The sequence below is a fragment of the Amphichorda felina genome (genome assembly GCF_050947745.1).
Source record: "Amphichorda felina strain 45539 chromosome Unknown scaffold_1, whole genome shotgun sequence".
Taxonomy (NCBI): domain Eukaryota; kingdom Fungi; phylum Ascomycota; class Sordariomycetes; order Hypocreales; family Bionectriaceae; genus Amphichorda; species Amphichorda felina.
Window position 1 is genome coordinate 4,716,049 of NW_028145049.1, and position 12,749 is coordinate 4,728,797.

Below are 12,749 nucleotides of genomic sequence, written 5' to 3' on the forward strand. Positions count from 1 at the left end.
TACTATCGTCTCTTTGGTTGCTTTCGCGGCCTTCGCTGCGGCCAAGAGCTCGACCACCACGCCTGCCAACCCGCAGCAGTAAGTCCAAAACTGATCTCGTCGTCTATAAGGCCACAGAGTTATTGCTTGACCACAAGCTGATGGTATCTTAAAAAGAACCCAAATCAAATGCTCCCCTATTGATTATTTCGGCTCCGAAGACTCCTGCGAGGAAAACTGTGCTATCATCAGTGATGGTCCCCTCTGCATGGATATTGGGATCCCCAATGATAACCACTGGGTGTGCCTGGAGTGTACACAGGAGGTTGTGGAATAGAGCATTTCACTAGCAGAGTTATTTCAAACAGAGCCTTTGAGTTCCTTCTGTATTAGACGACGGGGGGTTTCTGATTAAGTGTATATATATAGGGTATGAAATCATAAACGGCTATCGCAGCATAGGAGAATATCATTTTTCTTATATCCGAGAACTAATATGAACCTATAATACTATTTATGATTGATGACTGTTTCAATCTCTTATAAGCCCCGGAGACGGGGTTGTTGGAGACATGTTTCTTACTATCGCCGAGAACCCGCGGTTCCTGACCGGGAAGACGACCTCATCTCAATTCCTGCAGGCTATCCAACAATTGCTATATAGGCTGAAGAATAATGATAACGGCGCTGAAGTATTATTTTCAGTCTAGGCTTCTGCTATAAATGTTTTGTTCTGTAGTCTCCAGGTACTACCAAACCCTTGAAGATAAAAGGGGCTGCTAGGTAGACCCTATATCAAAGTTATATAATTCAAGTGTCTCTATCAAATTCCTAGTTAAAACTCGCACTTAGAAATATTTAGGGAACTGATATCTGTAGCGATGGTCAGACATTTATACCTCGTAGCTGGGTCTGAATTAAATAAACTCGCAACGAATTAAACTCGTCTGCTTTGAAAGGGATAATTTTGATAGCCCGAGAGTTTCGGTTTGCGTCGTACCTGGCTCTTACTAGTAGACTACCGTGCTCTCTCACAAACCAGCTATTTCAAGCCTAGTACCTAGGCTACATACACTAAACTAGACCAGAATTACAACAGATAAAACAAGGTGTTATTAAAATCTACACTATTGACAGTCTCCCAGGTAAACATAGAGTATTCATTTTAATATCTCATAGAGCATCTGTCAGTCGATTGACTTAGCACTTAACGGGAAGGGCCTTGGCGGTGGTAGCCTTCTTAGCGAGGGCGATCTCAGCCTTGCGGCGGCGGACAAGACCGGGCAGGACCTTTCCGTTGCCATGAACCCACTTGGGGAGCTCCTGAGAGAGAACCTTGTTGACATTCTCGCCCTTGTTAAGACGCTTGATGAGAGTAGAGCTCTGGGCAGCGCCGCAGCCCATGTTGAAGGACCAAGAGACGAGGGCACCGTACTGGTTGAGGTTGAGCTTGGCCGAGGTCATGGCAGTGATGCATTTCTCGAAGCGCTGTAGAAGAGAGAGGCGTTAACATTATATGGAAATATCTAAGCGAGGGTAGGAAGTCTGCTTACAGCCATGTCGGAAGCCAGGAGCTTCTTGCCATTGGTCTTGGATAGTGGGATGTGGTACTTGACGTCGGAGCACTTCCTGTTCGAGCAGAGATGGCCGTATCCAACGGTCGGGTGTCCAGTGGCATCGGTGTCTATATCATGGCAATGAGTAAGAATCCTTTATTCTCACTGGCAAGGATTTACTCACAGACGTTCGGGACAAAGCCCTCAAACTCTGCAATCAGATCGACAGTGGCCTTGTTGGACTTGGGGGCCTTGCAGCTGCCACCACCACCACCTGAGCACTTCTTGGCAACATAGCCGTTGGTGCCAGTCTTGACATAGTAGTCGGAGACGTAGCAGCCGTCCTGGGTCTTGTCCCAGATGTTGTTGCCATTGACGGAACTGCCACTAGTCTGGCAAGAGATGGTGACCTTCTTGCCCTTGGTGTAGGACTTCTTGATACCGTAGCTGGTTCCAGGGCCGGAGCGGCAGTTGACGGTCTCCTTGATAGGATAGCTAGCGGCGTTAACGCCCAGGAAAGCAAACGCTGCGGCGGTGAGAAGAGAGAGCTTCATATTGAATAGGTTTTACGGGAAAGTAAAGGATCGTTGGTTGTGAGTTAAAGAGTGTAAACGAGAATATGAAAGAGAGTGATTGTTGATCTGCTGGGTTAAAGGTCTATGGTGTGGCCGGCGTTGCTCATTATATATCCTGAATTTTCAGAACATGAGGATCTTGGGACATCACGTCTCCTCTACAGGGGAGTCGGACAGACGATTCAGCTCTGGCCCACTCGAAACGCCAACCGACATTCCCGAAGCTGAGATGCCATGAGACTCTCACGAAGGCAGCCATTTCCCCTCCAGTGGCTGGGCAAGGCGAACTTGGGTTGGAGGGTCGTGGCTCACAAAGGAATGCAGCCCTAGCCTCGCCCAGTATAGGCATGCTTCCCGAAAGAATCTCGGACGAATAAGTCGGGTTATTTTTTGGCCGGCAGACATGACCAACACGCTGTTTCATTACAAGGCATCGCGGTGCTTACTGGGGAGAGTTGGTACAGATTCTTGCAATTACCACTCCTTGCCAAGGTGGCAACGGGTCTTTGCGCTGAATGTCATCATGAGCGTGCCCTGCAAACTGCAGCCATCACGTGTAGAACTTCAAGTGAATACCAAGAACGCCTTTCGTATGCAGAATGCGGGAAAGCGAAATTGTATTCATGCACAGAACAACACTACTTCCGTGCTAGCCTTGCTGTTTTGGGTGAGGTCTCCCTTGGCATCGCATTTGCTATTTCTGGGACCTGTAAGAGAAGATAATACCTAACGTCGGCATTCCTCAGCCAGGGGTCTAGGCCCTCACACCCTGGGAGGAGTGACATGACATGCGGGCTCAAAAGTGAGCTAAATATGCAGGGTCCCCAAAATTGGATAACATGTTGTTAGTCTCGTACAAATCGAGTATATGCAATGGTTGAAATGATTGAAATCTGCCCCGTCATGTCGCGCCGCATACCGTAAGAACAGCTCAAGCTAGATCGTTGTGCTGCTAAGCCTCCTTCAGCGGCTAAGGAGCATAATTTCTGGGCCTTTCTAGAATCAGAGGTCCCATGTCAGAAACTTCACACGCAGCTGTAAACTGAGCAGTTAACAAGCGCGAGACATATGTTATAAGGGGGGCTGGAAGTGCTCTTCGTGTAAGAGTTTATTAATATAGAACAAAGTTGTCATGACCTATATCATAGGAATGACGGGGAGTTGCGGTTCATATTAGGCGTGACATAAAGTAAAATCGGAACCCTAATACTCAAATGCTGCTCTATTCAGAACTCATCATTCGTGGAAATGTGCTGCAAGGTGCTACCAAATAAGATGGCATACACTCATTTGCTCAGACACAAAATTTATCATAGTGTAATTATAATGGAATGAATACTGGGGGTGGCATTATCGAATTATTAGAATGAAATGATAATCGCCCTCTAGGTTATCATAAAAACAAAGAAAGAAGTATCTTAAGAGGCGCCGATAAACTTCATAATAAAGCTAGAGGGACCTACTCGGGTCTTCATAGGAGACAACTTCAAGGTACTAATGGTATAAAGACAGCCTGAAACCTGCGTCAGACCATAAACGATATTATCCTTGGGCTTTGAGTATATCAGGTGAGGCGCGGAGAGGAGAAGGGTCGTGCGAATCAACCCGAAAAAGTCGTGTTTATCGTGTTCATCCTATTAGGGTAAAGGAGCTAATGGAGCCCCTGTGCTGTTGATCCTTCCAGGGGGCCGTGCTGGGCTGTTTAGTTGGGGTAGGATTAGAGACAGGGATCATAAGGCGGATATGGCCTTGGCCGATCGGAGCTGATATCCTGGGCTGAGGTCAGGCGAAATACTCAGGAGCAACGCACAAAAATTACAGCTAGTAGTAAAATTAATTCTAGAACTGTCAACCATCCAAGAGAACATAATAATGTATGTTTTCTTTCTGGCATACTACCTTTCAGCTGGGGCTGTGCCAGGCAGAGTTGTCGGCATATGCGATGAATACGATGTTTCGAACGTTCCAGAGACAAATCAATTTTAGAACATTGTGGGTCAGGCACAGATGGAGACTAATAGACCAAACTTCAGTTACGCGAAACGCCAGGCATCGGGATTTATGCTCTTGCTTTGATGAAAGTGGTCGTTTCTTGACATATGCATAGTATTCGTGTCGGGACAGACCGAGACTACCTTGTGTGTAGAACTGGTACCAGGGTAGCTAAGAAAAAACCACCATAAACTAGGGAACGCTCTACATGTCATCTACGATACGGATGTGGATACTATTGCGATCGCACGCTCCAAAATTCAATGCCGCGACTCGCTAGGTCTGGAAGAGGCTCTGGCAGATGACAACCCCGAGTCCTCGATCTTGACTCTGAAATAATGTTACGTTGGGCTGAAACGGTCTGCTCGGTCCTTGCCGAAGCCACATTACCCCTGAATCCAACCCCTGTCCCGGGCTTGTTGTGGAAATTCCGGTGCTGCAAAATTCGGGTTCGGCAACGCTGTTGCCCCGAAGTCGGCTAAGATTTACCCCGTGTCACAGTCACAGGAACCCCAAAAGGGGCAACGCCTAACCCTGTTCTTACATTCAATATTGAGAACACTACAGGGTATCACCAGGCGACGCCTATACGACCCTGCATCACCCTTGAACGTGTTAGTGAGTAGGGGCAATACTTGCAGAGCGCGCCATGGGTGGGAGGGGACGCTGTCACCGAGTATGCCTGCCATGGCCCAGGTTATTTGCTAAGCATCGCAATGCCTCGAGTATAAGATCGACATGAAAGTCCATGCATTTCGTATCGGATCTCCTCATCACTCACTCTCTCATTCCTTTCTCAACTTCCAAACATTCCTTCATCAACTAGTTCGCACATTCCATAATTTCATCACTCTCATTTCTTGAACATGAAGTTCTCTGCCTTTACCGCCTTCGTCCTGGCGACCTTCGCCGCGGGCGCCTTCGGCAAGGAATACCCCGTCAAGCCCACTCAGGTCAACTGCCGCAAGGGCCCTGGCACCAGCTTTGGCGTCGTCAAGACCTACAAGAAGGGCCACAAAGTCGAGATTACCTGCCAGACCTCTGGTGAAACCATTGAGGGAAACAACATCTGGGACAAGACTGAGCACGGCTGCTACGTTGCCGACACCTACATCAAGACCGGCAAGGATGGCTACGTGACCGGAAAATGCAAAAACGTCCCCAAGCCCCCGAACAATGGCGCCGGCCCCATCAAGAACGACTACCCCTACAAGAACTCCTGCGGCGGAGTCGATAAGTGGAGGTACTACAAGTGCCAGTGCACCAGCTTCGTCGCCTGGCGCGTCAACAAGCGCCTTGGTGTCAACTTCCACAACATGTACAAGGGCACGAACTGGGGAAATGCCAACACCTGGGACAACGCTGCTAAGCGCACTGGTGTCACCGTCAACAACAAGCCCAAGCCTGGTTGCATCGCTCAGTCCAATGCTGGAAGATACGGTCATGTCGCCTGGGTTGCTGCAGTCAACGGCGACAAGGTCACAATCGAGGAATTCAACTACGGTGGCCGCGAGCGCTATGGCACCCGCACCGTCCACAAGAGCGCCTTCAACTACATTCACGTCAAGAAATAAGTTTTTGGAGGATTTCTTATTCACATTGTCTATTCTACCGGTTGATATCCTGAGCTAGTCGAGCTTTGGCACAGGCCACAGGTTATTTATACGGTAGTATGGTTTCAAGGACCACGGCTTACTGCGACCCATGTCTCCTGAACACAGTATATAGACACCGCAAACTCCTCTTAGATTAGACGTTCGTTCATAGCTCTTTAGCTGTTAGTAATAACGCCCAAGCTTTTCTTTCATCCAATGTACCATCTCTGAAGTATCCCATTAGAGTAATGTTCCGGTGACTTGGAACCATGCTATGACAACCGTAGAATAAAGCCAACACACTTGGAGAGGTAGAATAACTATCAAGATGAGAGAGAAAATAAACATTAAATTTAATAATGGTATGCCAGACTGGGCTGGTAGCATCCCCTGTCGGCGTTTTGAGAAGTGTCCTTGACAGACTGACCGGAAAGGTTGCCGGCCTTCTGCCATCGTGGCCGCGCATAAACAACGATAGTAGGCGCTCTATTCTAAATTTATTTTACATCCTATAGTAGAAAACACATATAGGAATTCTGCCATTTACGCTTTATCAACGTATCGTACTGGATATTGAGGTGTGCTGCTAGTTCATAAAATGACAATCCAAAGGTAAGCCTCTTAGAACGGATGACCTTGGTGGTGACAAAAATGGAAGATGGTTAATGTGTCCTTAAATGCTCAATGTTAGGGCCCGTTCAGTCAATTTTCTATATCTCGCTGCCGTGGACCCCGGTGGCATGGAGGCTGAGCCCAAGGAATTGCTCCATTGGTGTCGGTTTATGCTGCCCCTTCTAGGGTAGTGCTCCAATCGCTGCTCGCTCAATCTTCGTTGCATGGCTGTGAAGTCCGCTCGCAGGCGATCGAGCTTAAAATCGCTTCTCTCAAGTTGAAAGCGGCCTGAGTGGGTAGCATTTTACCTGTGATATTCGACGTCTGTTGGTTTGTACGAGGAAAGTTGGGATCTGCGCCTTTGTTGGTATCGTCTTACTCCCGCTTGATTACCGTGGTGGAGCTGCACTGAGTATTCTGAAGGAGGATTTAACCGTTAATGACGCCATCGACTGTCGATCTTTGCGTTCATCTGCGAGTAAAGAGACCTCTGTCGAAGGTAATACCCAGTCCCAGTGCACGCATTCTTGTTACATTGATGCATGGACCCACCGGGTCAGGTTCAACTACGGAGAGGGCCCTGACGCCCTGCCTACACGGGCCCTGACTCTGGGGGTTTAAACTTGATTAAGCTCAGTATGTTTTCCCATATTCTGGCGCCATATACACATATACTGCAGCCCCTGTCAATCGGCTAATAGGCATTTAACTGGGACGGATATGGGAGCGTGTGGTATGTTACCTAGTTTATACCCGGTGGCATTTATCAATGCCGTTGGCAGATCAGAGTCGCCGTGTACGTGTATCTTCCCGAGTTCAAAAATCATATCTGCTTGTAATTAAGGGATTCTAACGGTACGTAAGGGAGGGGTGCCCGAATCCGAGACCCCCCAAGTAATGGGATTAAAGTTTTCAGGAGTCATTGTTATTTGAATAGATATTAACATAATCTGCAATATCACAACCTGGGATCTTACTTTACGGAGCAGGTAATCGCAGGTTCCATCAACAATAGATACAATATCTACTCATGTATAGATGATGATAGAGCCTTTATACTAAGGGTAGATATTGAGACGTTAGACCACCACCCCCAAATACGCAGATAAGAGATGGATGATCGATCGCCAGTCGGTTTCCGCGTTAAACACGCAACGTTACAGGTGGGACAAAGGCTTGGACTTATTTTCCGTCGGCAAGATTGCAATTGGTTGTGTCTTAGGCTGATGCCAATCAGGATGCAGTTGATCCCCAATCAGTACTGCCGTTTGGGGAAGTCTTGAAAGGTCCAAAGCCAACGTTTCGGCACTAAATGGCGGGGACGCGGGGATGGCATCGTTCGGGCATTGGCAGTTCATCTTATTTAAAGATGATTGATACCAGGCGAGATGACTCTTTTTTTGGGTGAACTGTTCATCGGTCGTGTCTACTGCCTATATTGTTTAATCAAAATGGTTTCCATCACGGACCTCGTGCTCGGCCTATATCTTGCGACCCCGACTGTCGTTGCTGGAGCTCGCATTCCTGGTGGCCATGTTGAACGTGCCGCCAAGTACGAGCCGAAATTCCGTCTCTCCCCCATTGACGGCTCCAAGATTGCGTTGCCCACCAAGGAGCAGCTCGCATGGCAGGACCAGGAGATTGGTGTCATCATCCACTACGAGCTCGCGACCTATCTCAACCTTGACGGCTGCAACAGGGTCCCCGACCTTGTGCCGGACATTAACCTCTGGAAGCCCGCTGAGCTCAATATGGACCAATGGCTCGACTCGATCGAGGCGCTCGGGGCAAAGTACGGCACACTTGTTGCCAAGCATAATTGTGGTTTTGCGCTGTGGCCAAGCAAGACACATTTCCCCCTTAAGGACGGGGCTGATAACCCCTACAACTACACCGTCGCCGACGCACCTGACAAGACCGATATCGTAAAGGCGTTTATCGGCGCGGCTAAGAAGAGGGATATTGGTACTGGATTCTACTACAGTGTCAATGTGAATAACTTCTTGAATGTCCAGGATTCTGTTGTGCGCCCCAACGAGACGCTGGCGCCCGGCCAGGTCCGTATCACGAACGAGACTTTTGGCGACATTGTGAATTCCCAGCTCGAGGAGCTGTGGTCTAATTACGAAGATTTGACAGAGGTGAGTGACTGTGGGATTCATTGTCTCGTTTAGATCTGGCGCACTCATTCCATACTTCACCAGATCTGGTTCGATGGAGGATACACCTCAGAGCAAATGGCTGGTATCCAGACGCTCTTGGAGACTCACCAGCCTCAAGCTATCCTTTTTGGAGGGTGCTACACGGAGGAGACTTGCCTTCCTAACTCGGGTACGTGTAATGAAGGTTCTTTGCGCGAGTTATTCTGACCCTGAACTAGTCCGTTGGATCGGCAACGAAAACGGAGAGGCTCCGGAGGAGAACTGGTCGACGTGAGTATGCACAGGCCTTGTCTAATATATCTTCTAACTCGTGCAGTGGCTTCGGTAAAGGTGGAGACCCCGAGAGTCCCTACTTCCTTCCTTCCGAGTGCGATACCACGCTCCAGACGGAGAACCGTTGGTTCTACGGAAAAGACCACCCTCTCAGGTCGCTGGATGAGATGAAGCAGGTCTACCACACCAGCGTCGGGCGCAACTGCTTCCTCGAGCTCGATCTCGCCCCAGACACTAGGGGAATTATCCCCGATGACCACGCTGCCCGCTACAAGGAGCTTGGAGACTTCATTCGGTCCTGCTACGGAAACGCTGTCCAGCCCGGTTCGACATACTCCGATAACCAAACGGGTGGCTTCTCGATGAAGTGGGAGGAGCCAGCCGCAGTGGACCGTATTTCTCTGATGGAAGACCAGACCAATGGTCAGGTCATCAGGTCGTACCATGTGTATGGCAAGACTGAGGGCGGTAATGGCGAATGGACGCTGCTGTCAAATGGCACAAGTGTTGGTCATAAAAAGATTGATATATTTGGTAAGGCAGTTTTAGTGACGGAGATTAAGGTTAACTCTACCTATGTTGATACGCCTAAGTGGAGATCCATTACTCTGCACAAGTGCGACGAGTAGGGGAACTAGAGTCCCGTCGTATATAAGTCTGATGGGTACCACTAGTAGCTATAGAGCAAATAAAGATGCTACTCGTTACTCCCTCCTCATAGGATATTGAGTATACGGCGCACCTTATCGATGCCCTTTGCGGACTCCGGCGGCGTGTTCTTGATATATTGCTTATTTCAAATAGTAAACCTAGAATAATTATTCTAGTACCTTCTTAAATTTACCTGGATCACTAATGAGGCCTGTTCCGGATCTACCGTTACAGCAACCTTCTCCCCCTCAAGAATGCTCATCTCCGCCATCTCGCCATCAACTATATCAGCCGCGGACTCTGCTAGCCGATCCAACATCTTATCCATTGCGCCACTCTCGGGCAGTGTATCCGGTCCAGGCACCAGGCCGACCTGCGTAACATACTCTGCCGGCTCGACGCTAAGAATAAGACAGAAGGTAGTGCTCTCCGTTCCCGCTAGTCTGAATAGCAGCGCTGAGGTTGCCTCGCCCTCCCCACTAGTGCCGGCCCTCGGCACCTGGAAGGTCAAAGTGTTTGTCTTGCTATGATGCCACGAATCTGGACTCGCTCTGATAAACTCCAGGCCGCGTAGCTCGCCCCCAAGACCCCGAATATGTACCTTTGGCGGCCGCCTGTCCACTCTAGCTGCCTGGACCCTTTTAGGGAGGTATATCGATCGCAGGGAGCTGCGGAATGCGATGCGGTCCTGAACCGGGACAATGATCGGCGGCCCGGGAAGTCGCGAGTATTTCGCAACAGTCGGGTTTTCCGGCCGGACCTTGAACCCGATGAGAGTGGCAGCGTCCCTCGCATCACAACAAGAGAGAAGGGCCACCTTCTGACCTGGCTCCTCCTGGCGCTCGATAATAGGGAGGGAAATTTGCAGGCCCTTGTTCGTGAGCGCGAATAGGCTCGTCTCACTCGGAACGGATTCGATATTCGCGCTCCCCGCGAACTGCCTTGGATGCGTCGCAAAAGCGCCCACGCCCTCTTCCTCGGACCCAGTTACGTTGAATGCAAAAATCGACTCGTCTTCGCTATCCTTGATTATCTCCTCCTGGAGCCTCACAAAAGCCTTCTCCCCCTCGCCGTATAGCATAGGCATATTCACGTCGAAAATTCCCAGGAGGCAGTACGCCGCATCCTCAAGGCGGGTAGTCTCCCTGCCGCCCGCCCAGGACATCCTCTGTGCCACGGTCGCGAAGGGCCATTCACCCGTGAGGATGATCTCTTCTCCGATGTTGGTGCGAGATGAGATGCGGGAGGCGAGTGTGTCTTTGCTGCCTATGCAGGCCCAGTTCTTGTCGAAGAAGTAGACTTCCCTCGGAGCGAGAAGTTCCTGGAGCGTCCATCCCCGGGTAAACCACCTCGAGGCCTCAAAGTCTCTGCCCAAATCCCTATCCTCAGCTTCCACGTCTTCCAAAACCGCGAAACAACATACTGCATTGCGATACCACTGAAACATAGAGTTGATCGCCTCGCTCAGCTCCGCGCTGCTAGTCTTATCGATACACACTGTATCGACCCAAAGATACTCTACCGGTTCGGCAAGGAGATGTGGATGCGTCGCTACGGCATCGCGGAAGCTGATGATTTTCTGCCAGCCGCGCCTGGGACCGAGGGTTTCGTGTGGGAGGGCGAGATCTTGCAACGTCAGCTCGTCAACGCCCCAAGTATGGGAGAGGACGGCGAAAGAGGGGATCGCGGATTCATTTATGAAAAACTCGAGCTGGAGTGTCCTAATATTAAGGAGACGCATTATCGCGACCGTCTTTAGGTAGGCCCAGGCTTCCTTATACGGGCTAATAAAGATATTGCGGTGTTATATATCCTGCGGGGTATAGAAGTCCTGTCCTTTAGGGCGAGACTCATGCTATAAATATAACCTCGTCGGCTATATAGTTTACCCGCTTTAAGCAGCCGTCGGAGTCGGAGGCAATTTTTATAGTTTTTCCAGCGCTCTTTATTAATATAATGCTTATAACTAATATAGCTATAAAATAACGGGTAAATTTAAGCTTAAGATAAGAAGAAGCGTATTACTTTAATAGAAGCTAATAATATAAGTGATCCGAATAGACCCTTAGATCCGGCTAATAAAGCCGGTCGGGATCCGCCCTATAGATAAATAGATTAAATATATTATTATTAATTAACTAACTAGTTCTCTATCTCTTATATACCTAGGCTATGATATTATCTAACCTACGTAACCTACGCTATATAATTATATATGCCTCCTTTATTATAATAACTCCCCCCCTACGAAAGATATCTATCCTAGATATTATCTATTAACTTTAAGAATAACGTAAGTAAGATATTTATCCTATTAACTCCGAGGATAAACCTAGTTCTTTTTATCTTATAGTAATATATTCTCTTATCCCTCGTAGTAACCTATATTAGCTTAAGCTTATATTAGTTTAATCGTATAACTTAATATAATTATCTATTAAACCTAGCTCTCTATTCGGCGGGTTTTCGACTAGAATTCCCATGACCCTAAAGTGCGAAATTGGTGCGTGGTCCGTGCGTTCCAGTTGAATTCTTTTCCAGTTGGCCTCCACTGCTGATTGGTCCAAAAAATAAACCCAACCTGACCCAACTCCCATCGGTCAGCAGTTACGAGAGCGCCTATTCCAGATTAAATATGTTGAAATTCTAGCGCCTTTAATCTGGAATCCTATCCCCAGACGGCAGGACCACGAGCGGTGCAGTAGGTCGTGGCGCGTGCATCCGATAACGACCTCACCATTGATCAATCAACGCGCCTATCAATCAGTCTAACAGCTAAGGCGTAGGCAATGGCGACCAAGGAAATAACCGTGGAAGAGTGTGTGTGCTTGGTGGAGGAGCATCAGATGCTGGTATGTCAGCTGTGCAGTAGTGGTATCAGGCCCGACAGCGGCATCGAGCGTCACTTCCGCGGCTATGGGGTAAAAGGGCGGCTTCTAGCAGACATCAAGGACTATACCAGCTTAATGGAGCTCCAAGACCCGTCCGACGGCCCGCTACCTCAGGATGGGTCATCGCCGATCGCCCAGCTACCAGTACTACGTAGGTTCAGGTATCTAAGCTGCCGCTTTCTGACGATATCCCGGAAGAGCTTACAGCGACACTGCCGAGAGGCCCAGCACACGTCAGCCAGCCCCGGCCGGAACGACGCCGAAGTATATCTCCAGACATGGCTCCGGAGCAAGTTTACGCGGTATTGGATCGTCGACGACGGTCTTAGGGTTAGGGTTAGGGTTAGGGTTAGGGTTAGGGTTAGGGTTAGGGTTAGGGTTAGGGTTAGGGTTAGGGTTAGGGTTAGGGTTAGGGTTAGGGTTAGGGTTAGGGTTAGGGTTAGGGTTAGGGTTAGGGTTAGGG

General features: G+C 49.0%; 4 protein-coding genes across 4 annotated transcripts; 2 read left to right on the plus strand and 2 right to left on the minus strand.

Moving 5' to 3' along the window:
- Positions 1-1,179: 1,179 nt before the first annotated feature.
- ACO1O0_001556 (uncharacterized protein) lies at positions 1,180-2,089 on the minus strand (the record flags this gene model as incomplete). Its single annotated transcript, XM_083191040.1, has 3 exons — positions 1,180-1,467; positions 1,533-1,663; positions 1,720-2,089. The coding sequence occupies 3 exons, from the start codon at positions 2,087-2,089 to the stop codon at positions 1,180-1,182; spliced, it is 789 nt and encodes a 262-aa protein (XP_083054899.1).
- A 2,879-nt stretch (positions 2,090-4,968) lies between these two features.
- ACO1O0_001557 (uncharacterized protein) lies at positions 4,969-5,676 on the plus strand (the record flags this gene model as incomplete). The annotated part of the gene is made up of 1 exon (XM_083191041.1): positions 4,969-5,676. One exon carries the CDS (start codon positions 4,969-4,971, stop codon positions 5,674-5,676), a length of 708 nt encoding a protein of 235 aa, XP_083054900.1.
- A 2,166-nt stretch (positions 5,677-7,842) lies between these two features.
- On the plus strand, positions 7,843-9,373 carry ACO1O0_001558 (uncharacterized protein; the record flags this gene model as incomplete). Its single annotated transcript, XM_083191042.1, is given in 5 exon segments — positions 7,843-7,851; positions 7,863-8,450; positions 8,514-8,640; positions 8,690-8,741; positions 8,788-9,373. The coding sequence occupies 5 exon segments, from the start codon at positions 7,843-7,845 to the stop codon at positions 9,371-9,373; spliced, it is 1,362 nt and encodes a 453-aa protein (XP_083054901.1).
- An 86-nt stretch (positions 9,374-9,459) lies between these two features.
- On the minus strand, positions 9,460-10,823 carry ACO1O0_001559 (uncharacterized protein; the record flags this gene model as incomplete). The annotated part of the gene is made up of 3 exons (XM_083191043.1): positions 9,460-9,534; positions 9,589-10,774; positions 10,819-10,823. The coding sequence occupies 3 exons, from the start codon at positions 10,821-10,823 to the stop codon at positions 9,460-9,462; spliced, it is 1,266 nt and encodes a 421-aa protein (XP_083054902.1).
- Positions 10,824-12,749: the final 1,926 nt, after the last annotated feature.